The following is a 14,052-nucleotide window of genomic DNA, read 5'->3' on the forward strand; positions in this document are numbered from 1 at the left end:
AGGTAATAACTCTGATTTTTCTGTGTATTATGAACCAAATGTATCCTGATACACACAGAGATGGATGAGCAGAGGTTGTTTTTGCAGTTTATGTAGTTACTATGGACTTAATGCATACATATTATTAAAATTAGGGCTATAACAGTTGTATTGATGTATAGCAACTTGAAATGCTCCCACAAATGGCTCCACAGCATGTAAAAATATAACAAAAGCTCTGGTGGACTTGGTTCTGTGGTCAGTCTTAAAGGGTGAAGTTAAACTCTGTAATCTTCACTGTGTCACAGAGTTCAGTGAGTCCCGTTATTCACAGTATCAATCAGATCATCAGAGAACAGCTGATCAGCAATCAGTGGTGCCAACAGCACCTCCTGTGGTGAGAGGATGCAATAATGCAATGTAGCATTTTTCCACTCAACACTTGCAGTCATGGAAACTGTCTGTTGGATCTGTGTGACGTTGCTTTCTTGGTTAGAGTTCCTCACAAATGTCCAGATGATTCTTCTAATGAGGCGTCGACCATGTTTGCAGCTCTTTGGAAGAAAACGTCGCCCTTTGCCATCCTTACTTTTCTTTGACTTCTTCAAATGCAGCTGAACTCCAGCTGGTATTTTCTTGGACTTTGCAGCTGTTTCTGGTCATCAGTTCATTCCTGCAAACCTCTGAAGCTGAACAACAATGATGCTGCATTGCTGGCTGATCCCAAAAGGTTGATTCTGTTCATCTGGACGTTTTCAGAAACGTTTGCTCACTGATCAGGTGACTTCTTCAGTCTCAGCTGACTGCAGCTTTACAAGCTTACAAACAGCACATTTGCACAATGACTGAAAGCAGCAGCACCTGATATATATGATACTAATATAATACATATACATATATAATCCATACTAATGATGAAGGAACTGAGCTCACAGTCCATTGTTCATTCAGTGAACTACTCAGTTTATTTTGGGCCTCAGAAATGCTCACTCTGTTTGTACATCACTGTCAGCAATAGACTCATTCTGCTGTGTGGACAGGAAAACATGTGACATCACTTCCTGTTTGTTTGTGACTGAAGAGGAAGAAGTTTACAAGGAATCATTTAGAAGAGTTTCAAACATCAACTGATTGAATCCATGAATCTGAAAACGTGTTTGTGAGTGAAAGAGACAGACATGTACAGACTGAACTATCTGTTCAACAGTCAGAGTGTTTCTGTAACAGGAGACACTCTTTACACTCCACTCAGCACAGGGACACTGAGCCACCACGAGACCAGACCATAAACCCAGGATAAAGAGTTTGAGTGAATGTGGTGTTGAAGGTGTGGAGGTGGATCAGAGTGTCAGAGGAGACTCTGTAGAAGGACAGAGTGCCAGCAGGACAGTCCACATACACTGCTGCTCTGTTAGAGACAGAGGAGGAGGAGGAGGAGGAGGAGGAGATGGATGTTTGTCTCTTATTGTGCCAGACAGACTGAGGACCATCATTATAGCAGATCAGACTCCAGGACTGATCATTTCCTCCAAACCAACAGTCAGCACTGTCTCCTTTCCTTCTGATGCTTCTGTAACTCACTGATATATAAACGTTTCCTCTCCACTCGACCTCCCAGTAACAGCGACCAGTCAGACCATTTCTACACAGCAGCTGATAAACATCAAATCTGTCTGGATGATCAGGATATGACTGAACCTCCTCCACACGTGTCACCTTCCTGTTGTTGTCAGACAGTTGGAGCTTTGTGTTCACTGTGTTTGTGTCGATTGTGAGTTGACAGGAACCTGATGGAGAGAACAAACACAATCCAGCTGCAGTTATTGATCCATCATCTGTTCATTGATTGACACTTTGATGATGACTCCTGACATGATGAAGATGGTTGAATGTGTGCTGCTTTGTTTTCATGAATCCCATTAAAAACACACTTACACTTCCTCAGACCTGGTCTCAACCATCGGACTCCAGCAGGCTCCACCCTGAAAGGAGGAGGGGGGTCAGAGCAGCACAGTCAGCATGCACACATGGACATTACATGGCTCTCACACACACACTGTTACACACTGAGCTCAAAGCTCGGCTCCACTGTTTTATTCAAAGAAATCTACATTTATTTATCAGCACATTTAAAAACAGCTTGAGCCAAAGTGCTGCACAGAGTAGAGAGAAAATAGGAAACATACACAGTAATGACTATAAAGACTGGTCAGGATTGAAAGCTACAGAGTACAAATGTGTTTCCAACCGGCTTTTAAAAATGTCCAGTGTTGGTGACGACCTGATGTGAAGGGCGACTGTTCCAGAGTTTGGCTGCAGCCATCGATAAAGCTCACCTCTGTTTTTACGTCTAGTTCTGGTCAGAAGCTGCTTATCTGCAGACCTGAGGGCTCCACTTGGATTCTTTTGTTAAAGAGAGATAAGATGGAGCCAATCCATTCACAGATTTAAAGACAACCAGATCTGGAAGTGGATTCTACCACGTACTGGTAACCAGTGGAAAAAGCTGGTGATGGGTCGTCTAGCACAGACCCACCGCTGGAACCAGACAATTGATGAGGGAGAGAACTGTGACAGCGCCGTTCCTTCACTTGACCTCAGTCGCTCTCGTCTGCTCCCTCGTAACACTGCTCTTTATTGAGCTTACATGAATATGCACAAGTTCATTATGACGTCTTACACAGGTATGAACAAAGAGTACCAGTCTGTGCATAGTGTGTGTGTGTGTGTGTGTGTGTGTGTGTGTGTGTGTGTGTGTGTGTGTGTGTGTGTGTGTGCGCGTGTGTGTGTGTTCCAGATGTGACCCTGTGACCCCAAAGCTGGTGCTAAGAGTCCAGCGGTCCCCCTAACAAAGGGCTCTTATACTTAACCAGACACAGAGTAGGTGTCCTCCTACACCAGGGGTCTCAAACTCGCGGCCCGCGGGCCAATTGCGGCCTGCCGGACGATAGTTTTTGGCCCCACCTTAATATGAAAATGTAATGTTAGTTTGATAATGTATGACACTTTACAGTGTTGTGGGCGGAGCTGAATTAACCCACCAATCAGGGTGGGATATGGATCTCAGGGGACACCAGCCGGGCTTGATGCAAGCAGGGAAACATTTCTCAATGAGTCAAAGTTCCAGCAGCGTTGCCCTGGAGTGTTTCTTTCTTTCCTGTGCCTGGCTGGCTTCCTCCTTTCTATTGGGCAAACGCCGACATTCGCCCCAGCGCGCTGCGTTCACAACACTTCAAAAAAAGTTGTTTTTTTAAGTTGCTGCCCAGCGGGACATTATACGTATATAGATTTATACACACGTCAGTGGGATTTAAAGTTATTTTTCCACAGAGAGAGATCTCATATTAACTCTCACAGTGATGCGTAGGCGGCGGGATAAAAGAAAAGTCATGAACTCAATGCAGCCCAATTTAGTCTGCAGTCACATAGCGACACCTGTTCATCGGCAACAACAGTCCCCGGTAACCCGGACTAATTATAGGGTCGCACCGTAATTTGTGGCTCGATGTTTTTATTTGCATCACTGCGTTTGCATTGCAGCAAACATGAACATTACATATATTTCAATATAATGTAAAAGCAGTCAAAACAACTAACATCAGAAACAGCTGATGTTATTTGTTATATGTCACGGTGTCATTTCCGCTTCTTTCTCCTGTAACAACAGCCCGGCGCCGTGAGCAGTCGCCTTTTTTGCGCTCGCTATCCCTGCACTTTCTACCATCTGCAAACGCCACGGTGTTCGTGTCGTCATGAAAGACATGAACATCGAGCGTAAAAACAAAGGAGACTGCTACCGGCTTTTTATCTGCCGATCGCCGTGCTACGGTTGCAAGAAAAAGAAGCAGAAATGACGTTCTCTACGCGTTGAGACGTTCCCCGTCCGTCGGCTAAACGCTTGATTGAAACTTCAATGCGACAGTGACACCAAGTAGAATTATAAATGTCACATAGCCCCAAACATGTCTTTTTCAAAGCCTGCGGTGAAGAGAAAGGTTGGTGATGAGCACCGACAATTTCAGGAAAAGTGGGAAATGCAATATTTCTTTGTTGAGCACAGGGGCACCCCGACCTGTCTTATTTGCACAGAGAAAGTTGCGCTGCACAAGGAATACAATTTGAAACGTCATTACACAACTAGACATGCTGAGCTGGATGCAAAATACCAGGGAGACGAGAGAGCGAACCGGGTTGCCAGTCTTAAAACAGATCTACTGAGGCAGCAAGATTTCTCCAAGAAAGCAACCAAAGAGAATAATGCAGCAGTCGGAGCCACGTGGTTAGTGAGATGATTGCTAAAGCAGGGAAGCCATTCACAGAAGGTGCATTTGTCTAAAAGTGCATATTGCAGGCTGCAAATATAGTCTGTCCGGGAAAGAAAGGTCAGTTTAGCAACATCAGCCTTTCTGCCAACACCGCAGCAGATCGCATTTCTGACCTGTCAAGTGACATTTATGACCAACTGTGTGAGAAAGCCAAATGTTTCAGTGTATACTCAGTCGCTCTTGATGAGACCACAGACATCACCGACACTGCCCAGCTCCCAATGTATGTCCGTGGTGTTGATGACAGTTTTGAAGTGATGGAGGAGCTGCTCACAGTAATTCCAATGCATGGCCAGACCACCGCTCAGCAGATATTTACAAGCTGTGTGATGCCATTGAGAATGTTGGTTTGCCATGGAAGAGGTTTGTTGGAATAACAACAGATGGAGCGCCATCAATGACAGGGAGGAAACATGGACTGGTGGCACAAAACAAACTGGAAGAGGAAGGCGTGGAGGAGGCCATTGCTCTGCACTGCATCATCCATCAGCAGGTCCTTTGCAGCAAATGCCTGAAGTTTGACAATGTGATGTCTATTGTTGTGAAATGCATCAACCAAATCAGATCCAGGGGCTTAAAGCACCGAAGGTTCTGAGCTTTTTTAGAGGAAATGGAGTCAGAATATGGGGATGTGCTCGACTTCACTGAGGTACGTTGGCTCAGCAGGGGAAATGTATTAAAGAGACTTTTTGAGTTGAGAGCAGAAGTGAAGCCTTCATGGAGAAGGATGGAGTTAGTGTTCCTGTGCTAACTGATCCCAAATGGCTCATGGACTCAGCTTTTCTTGTTGATATGACACATGAGCTTAATGTACTGAACAAGACGTTACAAGGCCAGGGGCAACTTGTCAGTGCTGCCTATGACAACGTGAGAGCATTCTCCACAAAACTGGCGCTCTGGAAAGCTCAGCTCTCTCAGACAAACCTTTGCCATTTCCCAGCATGCAAGGCACTCGTGGATGCAGGCACACCATTCAGTGCTGACGAGTATGTTGATGTCATTTTGAGGCTACAGGAGGAATTTGATCACAGATTTGCTGACTTCAAGACACACAGAGCCACCTTTCACATTTTTGCGGACCCCTTCTCCTTTGATGTGCAAGATGCCCCTTCTGTGCTTCAAATGGAGCTCATTGAGCTGCAGTGCAACTCTGAACTCAAAGCAAAGTTCAGGGAGGTGAGTGGAAAAGCAGACAAGCTTGGACAATTTTTGAGAGAATTGAGCCCTAGTTTCCCTCGGCTTTCCCGAATGTTCAAGCGGACCATGTGCCTTTTTGGTAGCACATACTTGTGCCAAAAGCTCTTCTCCACTTTGAACTTCAATAAGTCCAAGTACAGGTCCAGACTTACGGATGATCATCTTCAAGACATACTGAGGGTCGCAACTGCTTCCTCCCTCAGGCCAAATCTGGCTCGGCTATGCGAGAGGAAACGCTGCCAGGTCTCTAGTAGCAAGGAGTAGGCAAGAGAAGCCATGTTCAGAAGAACAGTTCATTTTCTACAGTGTTCCATTCATGTTCAGAAGAAGGTTATAGAACTGTTAATACAGACATTTCAATCTAAACACAGCAGATGTAGAAGACTGAAAGAAACACACAAGTTCACTGACTAAAAATATCTTATTATTGTTTTATTTATGTATTACAGATTGATTCATTTTCTTATTAATTCTTAATTTGTTTATTCATTTTTCATATTTTGTGTTAAAAAATAAAAATAAAGAGATTTGAGAAGATTGGAATTTTTTAACCATGCCTTTCTTGTGGAAAACCTAATGCGGCCCAGCCTCACCCAGACTCTGCCTGCAGCGGCCCCCAGCTAAATTGAGTTTGAGACCCCTGTCCTACACCATAAATCAGTAAGAGAGGGTACGACCTCTCTCATGGCCCCAAGTGGTGTGTGCATGCCAGAGCACTCTGGAAGGCACACAGAGTCTTTACAGACTACTCAGGATCGAACCTCTATCATCATGCAATCGATTATACAACTCTAAGCATATATGAGTAAATATTTCTAAGCATAAATGACAATCAACAATATAAACCTTACAGCTGGTTTTAATAACAGAATTCATTTGTTTCTCAAATGAGAAAGAGCTATCGAGAAACACTCCTAAATCTTTAGTTCTTAACTTTTCCAGTGGGCCAAGGTCAACATTATCTGCTAATGCTAAATAGGCTGCCGTTATTAACTAATGCTAATTTGACATGAATTAGCATTATGCACTAATGCTAACACTTACTTTTTTTAACAATGTGAGTAGCTAATGCTAACACTATTTCCCTTAACTTTATAACAATGTGAGCAGCTACTGCTAAATAGCATTAGCTAATAACAGCAGTCTAATTTAATGCAAGTTAGCCTCATTTGCATTACAACGATGTGAGGAGTTAACGCTAAGTATGCTGCCATTAGTGGCTAATTCTAATTAGGGGTGAATAAATATTACCAGCTAATGCTAATATCGTATTCTCTTCCCTTTTAACAATGTGAGCAGCTAGTGCTAGGTAGGCTGATGCTAGCAGCTAATGCTAAAGCTAATTTAATGTGAATTAGCATCACATTAGTGAGGAGTTAATGCTAAGTAGACTGCCATTAGCAGGTAATGCTAATTTTAGGTGAATAGGAATTGGCAGATAATGCTAATACCATATTTTCTTGCTTTATAACAATGTGACCAGCTAATGCTATGTAGGTTGCCGTTATTAGCTAATACTAATTTGAGGTGAATTAGCATTATCCCCTTATGCTAACAATGTTTTTTCTTACTTTTTAACAATACAAGTAGCTAATGTGAACACTTTTTTTTTTTATTGAATTCTAATTTTTCCCTTGCGATGTAAAGAGTTAATGCTAAATAGGATGCCATTAGTGGCTAATTCTAATTTTAGATGAAAAAGGATTAACAGCTAATGCTCATACTGTTTGCTTTGTAAGAATGACAGCAGCTAATGATATGAAGTCTACCGTTATTAACTAATGCTAATTTGATGAGAATTAGCATTATCCGATAATGGTAACTCTTTTCCCCTGCATTATAACAATGTCAGGAGTTAATGCTAAGTAGACTGCCATTAGGGGCTAACTCTAATTAGGGGTGAATAATTATTAGCAGCTAATACTAATACCGTTTTCTCTTTTTCCTTATAACAACTTGAGCAGCTAATGCTAATTTGATGCGAATTAGCATTATATTAGTGAGCAGTTAATGCTAAGTAGGCTGCCATTATTAACTAATACTACGTTGACGTGAATTAGCATTATGCGCTACTGCTAATACTGTTTTCTCTTACTTATTAAAAATGATAGTAGCTAATACTAATACTCTTTTCCGTTGGGTAACAACAAAGTGAGGAATTAATGCTAAGTTGGCTGCTTTTAGCGGCTTATTCTAATTAGGGGTGAATAATTATTAGCAGCAAATGCTAATACCGTTTTCTCTTTCCTTATAACAATATGAGCAGTTAATGCTAATTTGATGTAAATTAGCATTATATTAGTGAGGAGTTAATGCTAAGTAGGCTGCCATTAGCAGCTAAAGGTAATTTGAGGTGAATAAGCACTAGTAGCTAATGCCAATACCCTTTTCTCTTGTGTTATAATGATGTGAAACGTTAATATTGTTCTCAAACAACAGAATGAGAATGAAATATTGATTCTAACAGGGCCCATAAACAGCATTAGCTTAGCAGCATTAGCTTATCAGAGTCTCCATCATGGTCACACAAATCCTTAGCGGAGCAAAGTGGCCTACTTAGCAATAGCTGCTGTAGAAAGCAAAGGGAAAACAGTATTAGCATTAGCTGCTAAATGTGCACTTGAGAACAAATCTATTGTGAATTCAGCCGTGAATGTAGTGTTTCCAGTAAGCTTCCATTTCCAAATGTTAGCTGCTCCTGTCTGCCTCTTTGTCACACACACAGACTGAAATGATTCACAGCCTTGTTTCATCCTTCTGTCAGTGTCACTGACTGTCACTGTGACTGTGGACATACAGCATGGGAAACACACACATGGCTGATACTTGTATCTAAAGTTACAAAATGTTGTCTCTGTCCAAATATTACCTAACTGTAAGTCTACTTTTAATGAAACTCTCAACATGACTTATCAGTTATCATTAATGTTCCTGCAAACAGACTCCTTGAAGACCCCCTACATAAATATCCATGTACTATCCAGCTAGACTAGTGTGTCTGTCCCTGAAAATATTCCTGCATGTGTGATTGTTCATGTCTCATCTGCAGGAAACAAACAGGAAGTGAGTGAAAGACACAGGAAATGATTCCAGCTCTTCCTCCTATATCAGACATTCTCTCCATACCTGAGAGTGTCCAGTCTCCAGCCTGGATCCTTCAGCCCAGCCGACAGAAGCTTCATTCCTGAGAGACCTGGATGATTGTAGCTCAGGTCCAGCTCTCTCAGATGGGAGGGGTTGGAGGTCAGAGCTGAGGCCAGAGAAGTACAGCCTTCCTCTGTGATCAGACAGCCTGACAGACTGCAGACACACAAAACAACAATCCATCTGTTATCCATCTCTATAGCAGCATAACTAAGTGATGGTTCAGGGTCACCTGATCCAGCTCTAACTATAAGTTTTATCAAAAAGGAAAGTTTGAAGCTGATCGTCAAAGTAGAGAGGGTGTCTGTCTCCTGAACTCAAACTGGGAGCTGCTTCCACACCCAGTCCAACATAGCCAGGCTTTCTTTGTGTTTCCTGCTTTGACAAAACCTCAAATCCCAGTCAGAGATGATGAGCATCATCACAGCGATGATCATTTCTCTGTTAACCCAGGCTTTCTGCTTCAGGATCTGTGCACGCTCACAGAACAAGGAGACCTTTAAACATCATTTCACTAAATGGATGGACTGAGCTCGGCCTACAGATGAACTGGATAAATAAAGATTTGACCTCAGTGTGCTCAGTGTTCCTGTCTATTCCTAACATATTCCTAACATGATAGCTGCACTTTAGAGCTCTAAAACTGGAACTGACACATATTTAAACTCCACATGTTACTCAGTACATCCAGTTCTGACACTCGCCCACAGTCCAACAAAGGAAACATGGAGATCACATCAGTTTGTCACCAAAGTCTAATTATTCCAGAGGGCAGTGTTGATACAACTAAAGTTATTTTTAAGCAAAGTTGAGTTTTTTATTGTCGCAGTACTTCATGTCTGAAGTATCACTTAAATGCATTACACGCTGTTGATGGCAGCAAACAAACCACCCAAACAAACAGAGGTGGGAGGCTTGGGCAGACTACGTAGGATCAGCTTGTGGGAGGAGTCAGGATAAAACCAAAGAAAGACAAGCTAACAAACACCACAGTGAAGTGAGTAGCTACAAACTGCAGGCCGATTAGTGTTGTTGAAGAAGTCGGTCTGAGGAACGTTCTTAGGATCAACAAATGACGGCATGTATGAGCCTCCCTCAAGACGCACCATCACAAGAAGAACACATGAGCTGTAGAAAAAGGAGAGACTACGAAAGCCACGGCGTTACAACGTGCACCAGCTGTTGGTCTCTCTGGAGACTACTGGGCGTGGCTGGGTAACCATGGTTACTTGGGAGTTACAGTACATGATATTAATGAAGAGTGGGAGCTGCGTTCTATAGCAAACAATTTGTTATGAGGTAATCAGCTGATCTTAGTTTAACCGGAAGCCCTTCACAATAATTGCAATGCCTTTATTTTGTACAACTACCATCAGTTCGTCTGTACTGATGGTAACTTAAAGTCACACTAATGTCGTTTAGTTTCTATAGTTTATGTAGTGGAAGTATACTACAGTACCCTGATCACTGATAGGACAGATTTATGTAGATATACACCTTTGTGTTTAACATTACTGCATTATAGTACTGTGATCTTTGTCCTTATATATGGCTATATTAGCTATACTGATGTACGTACATATAACTGGATATGTAACTTATCTATTCATCTTATTTGTCATGTATTTGTATTGTGTACTTCCTTTTTGTAAGAAACCACACACATGATCACAGCCGCAAGAATCAATCAGTGAAAGAATAAAGTGTCTCAAACCAAACCTTAAGCTCTTTATTCCACATGCTGGGATCATTTGGCCTTCAGTGGTGTTCTGGCTGACACACCGGAGTGACCAGAGTGCTAAAGAGTGAATCGGACACACCAGTGTCATCTCTGATATCTCCACTACATTTAATCGTCCTTCAGCTTGTGGCTGCCGTTAGCTGGTCTGCTAGTTAGCTGATTTGCTATTTAGCCGGTGTGCTAGTTAGCTGGTGTGCTAGTTAGCCAGTGTGCTAGTTAGCCGGTTCGCTAGTCAGCTGGTGTGCTGACCAGCGAACCAGTAGGTTACAAGATGAGCTTGTCTGTCTGATGAGCCAGCTCTCTCTGTCTTGGTCATTTTGTCCTTGGGCAAAACCTAACCTACCACTACAACTGTAGCTTACCTCCACCAGTGTGTGAATGTGAGAGTGAATGAATACAGGGAGTGCAGAATTATTAGGCAAATGAGTATTTTGTCCACATCATCCTCTTCATGCATGTTGTCTTACTCCAAGCTGTATAGGCTCGAAAGCCTACTACCAATTAAGCATATTAGGTGATGTGCATCTCTGTAATGAGAAGGGGTGTGGTCTAATGACATCAACACCCTATATCAGGTGTGCATAATTATTAGGTAACGTCCTTTCCTTTGGCAAAATGGGTCAAAAGAAGGACTTGACAGGCTCAGAAAAGTCAAAAATAGTGAGATATCTTGCAGAGGGATGCAGCAGTCTCAAAATTGCAAAGCTTCTGAAGCGTGATCTTTGAACAATCAAGCGTTTCATTCAAAATAGTCAACAGGGTCTCAAGAAGCGTGTGGAAAAACCAAGGCGCAAAATAACTGCCCATGAACTGAGAAAAGTCAAGCGTGCAGCTGCCAAGATGCCACTTGCCACCAGTTTGGCCATATTTCAGAGCTGCAACATCACTGGAGTGCCCAAGAGCACAAGGTGTGCAATACTCAGAGACATGGCCAAGGTAAGAAAGGCTGAAAGACGACCACCACTGAACAAGACACACAAGCTGAAACGTCAAGACTGGGCCAAGAAATATCTCAAGACTGGTTTTTCTAAGGTTTTATGGACTGATGAAATGAGAGTGAGTCTTGATGGGCCAGATGGATGGGCCCGTGGCTGGATTGGTAAAGGGCAGAGAGCTCCAGTCCCACTCAGACGCCAGCAAGGTGGAGGTGGAGTACTGGTTTGGGCTGGTATCATCAAAGATGAGCTTGTGGGGCCTTTTCGGGTTGAGGATGGAGTCAAGCTCAACTCCCAGTCCTACTGCCAGTTTCTGGAAGACACCTTCTTCAAGCAGTGGTACAGGAAGAAGTCTGCATCCTTCAAGAAAAACATGATTTTCATGCAGGACAATGCTCCATCACACGCGTCCAAGTACTCCACAGCGTGGCTGGCAAGAAAGGGTATAAAAGAAGAAAAACTAATGACATGGCCTCCTTGTTCACCTGATCTGAACCCCATTGAGAACCTGTGGTCCATCATCACATGTGAGATTTACAAGGAGGGAAAACAGTACACCTCTCTGAACAGTGTCTGGGAGGCTGTGGTTGCTGCTGCACGCAATGTTGATGGTGAACAGATCAAAACACTGACAGAATCCATGGATGGCAGGCTTTTGAGTGTCCTTGCAAAGAAAGGTGGCTATATTGGTCGCTGATTTGTTTTTGTTTTTGAATGTCAGAAATGTATATTTGTGAATGTGGAGATGTTATATTGGTGTCACTGGTAAAAATAAATAATTGAAACGAGTATATATTTGTTTTTTGTTAAGTTGCCTAATAATTCTGCACAGTAATAGTCACCTGCACACACAGATATCCCCCTAAAATAGCTCAAACTAAAAACAAACTAAAAACTACTTCCAAAAACATTCAGCTTTGATATTAATGAGTTTTTTGGGTTCATTGAGAACATGGTTGTTGTTCAATAATAAAATTATTCCTCAAAAATACAACTTGCCTAATAATTCTGCACTCCCTGTAGTGGGATTGTAAAGGGTCTTTGAGGGTCTCGAAAAGCGCTATATAAATGCAATCCATTATTATTATTAAGAGCATCTTTAGGCCTGACTGTGCTCATCCTTCCTCCAACCTCTCCTTACCAAAGATAACAACTACATCAGTATTAGCTCAATAACAATTTCTGCAATTCAATTGTGGACATTCATTTTTAAACCTTGTGTAAAACGATAAAACCTCAAAGTCTGAGCATTATTCTTTGTGCAAACAGCTCTTGCAGGTTCCCCCGGACTTAGGTTATTTTTATTATTTAATTACTTTCCTTTAAGCAGCTGTTCAGGCTACTAAACTCATCCCAGAAATAACAAGTGACACCATTAATAGTAGAGGTGGGAATCACCATACAACTCGCGATACGATATTATCACAATACTTAACGCACGATACGATATTATTGCGATTTTTAAAAATATTTTGCGATATTTAAATTCTGCACATAAAGGTAAACTTTATCAATATTCATTTTATCTAATATCAAAGTCTCACACTCAGTCTTTCTCTCATTTCAGTCAGTTTTATTGTTGACAAACTGAACGGTTTGTATTACAGTCTAGTCCAACTTAACTGAATGCAACCATCTGGTACAATTATAGCTATTCTGAACTATGCAATTTATGAAAACTATGCAGCCCCTTCAGCAACTGAAGAATTTGAAAGTAAATTTAAAAAAATATATAATTTTACATTAAATAAAAAAGTTTCAAACTTAATTAAAATTAAACATGTCTTAAATTAAAATGAGTAAACTGTCATGTTTATTGCTGCCAAAAAAAAAGTTAAACACATTTGGACAGTGAAGGAATGTCAGGATTGTTGCTCAGAAAAAGGATCAACATGCTCTGAAGTCAACATGCTCTGACTCCAGAGCATGTTGACTTCAGAGAAAAAATTGTTTGTAACAAAATATCGATTTCTGCTGTCCCTGTATCGATACATTATTAGCAAACAAAATATCACGATACTACACAGTATCGATTTTTTCCCCCACCCCTAATTAATAGTGGAGCTAACTTTAACAGGTGAAACTGATTTGACCTATAAGGCTACTGCAGTTACTTCTTATCAGGTTTAGTAGGGAAGACATCTGGATGAGGTAGTTAGTAGTATGTAGTTAGTACCGGGCGACTCCCCTCCCCCACATCGGCACCAGAACCCTGTATTTTCTACAGGGTAAGACTGCCTGTTTTATCAAACTATGGCCATTACTACTGTGATCATTTGCAGCCCAGTGTGCCGCTCTCTCTGCTGGGATGAACCACTGGAGCTCACCCAGTCATCCCTTTCTTTCTCTCAAGAAGAAGTGAAATAAATATATTTATTATGTTACGAGTCTAATATTCTTTAAATCAAACTGTAATGAATAAATCAAGCAAGAAGATTTGGTGGCTCCACGTGTTGTAGAAGAAAAGATAAACATCTCATTTTGAGAAATCAGCCTTTAAAATTAAGTACTGTGAATAAAAAACAAACAGCGAGCCAATCAGCAGTCGCCAATATCCTCCTAATTTCATTCACAAAGAAATCAAATATATATATTATGGGCCCAAAGGAGCCTAAATCTTTAAATTAGGCAGTACGTGAAGTATTTTTTTAAATAAACAAAGACATGACTATAACAACTTTTAGTAATTCAGAGTCCAATTATCCACTCAAATGTGAATAAAAGTTCACTT

At 41.5% G+C, this 14,052-nt stretch overlaps 1 protein-coding gene across 6 annotated transcripts in view; it reads right to left on the reverse strand.

The window, feature by feature from the left end:
* Positions 1-838: 838 nt before the first annotated feature.
* The window catches only part of LOC147336975 (protein NLRC3-like), a 465,583-nt gene continuing 452,369 nt past the window's right edge, over positions 839-14,052 (reverse strand). For all 6 annotated transcript variants that reach the window (XM_086287150.1, XM_086287154.1, XM_086287152.1 and 3 more), the window contains 3 exons: positions 8,628-8,801; positions 1,915-1,961; positions 839-1,766 (listed from right to left, as the gene is read on the reverse strand). In XM_086287150.1, coding sequence (XP_086143276.1) covers positions 1,228-1,766; positions 1,915-1,961; positions 8,628-8,801 — 760 coding nt within the window. In that variant the 3' untranslated portion in view covers positions 839-1,227. The remainder of the gene's footprint in view (positions 1,767-1,914; positions 1,962-8,627; positions 8,802-14,052) is intronic.

Source organism: Aulonocara sp. 'chitande type north' Nkhata Bay, linkage group LG3 (assembly GCF_057382095.1).
Source record: "Aulonocara sp. 'chitande type north' Nkhata Bay isolate Kocher_YH1m ecotype deep benthic linkage group LG3, A_spYH_male_GT1.1, whole genome shotgun sequence".
NCBI lineage: Eukaryota > Metazoa > Chordata > Actinopteri > Cichliformes > Cichlidae > Aulonocara > Aulonocara sp. 'chitande type north' Nkhata Bay.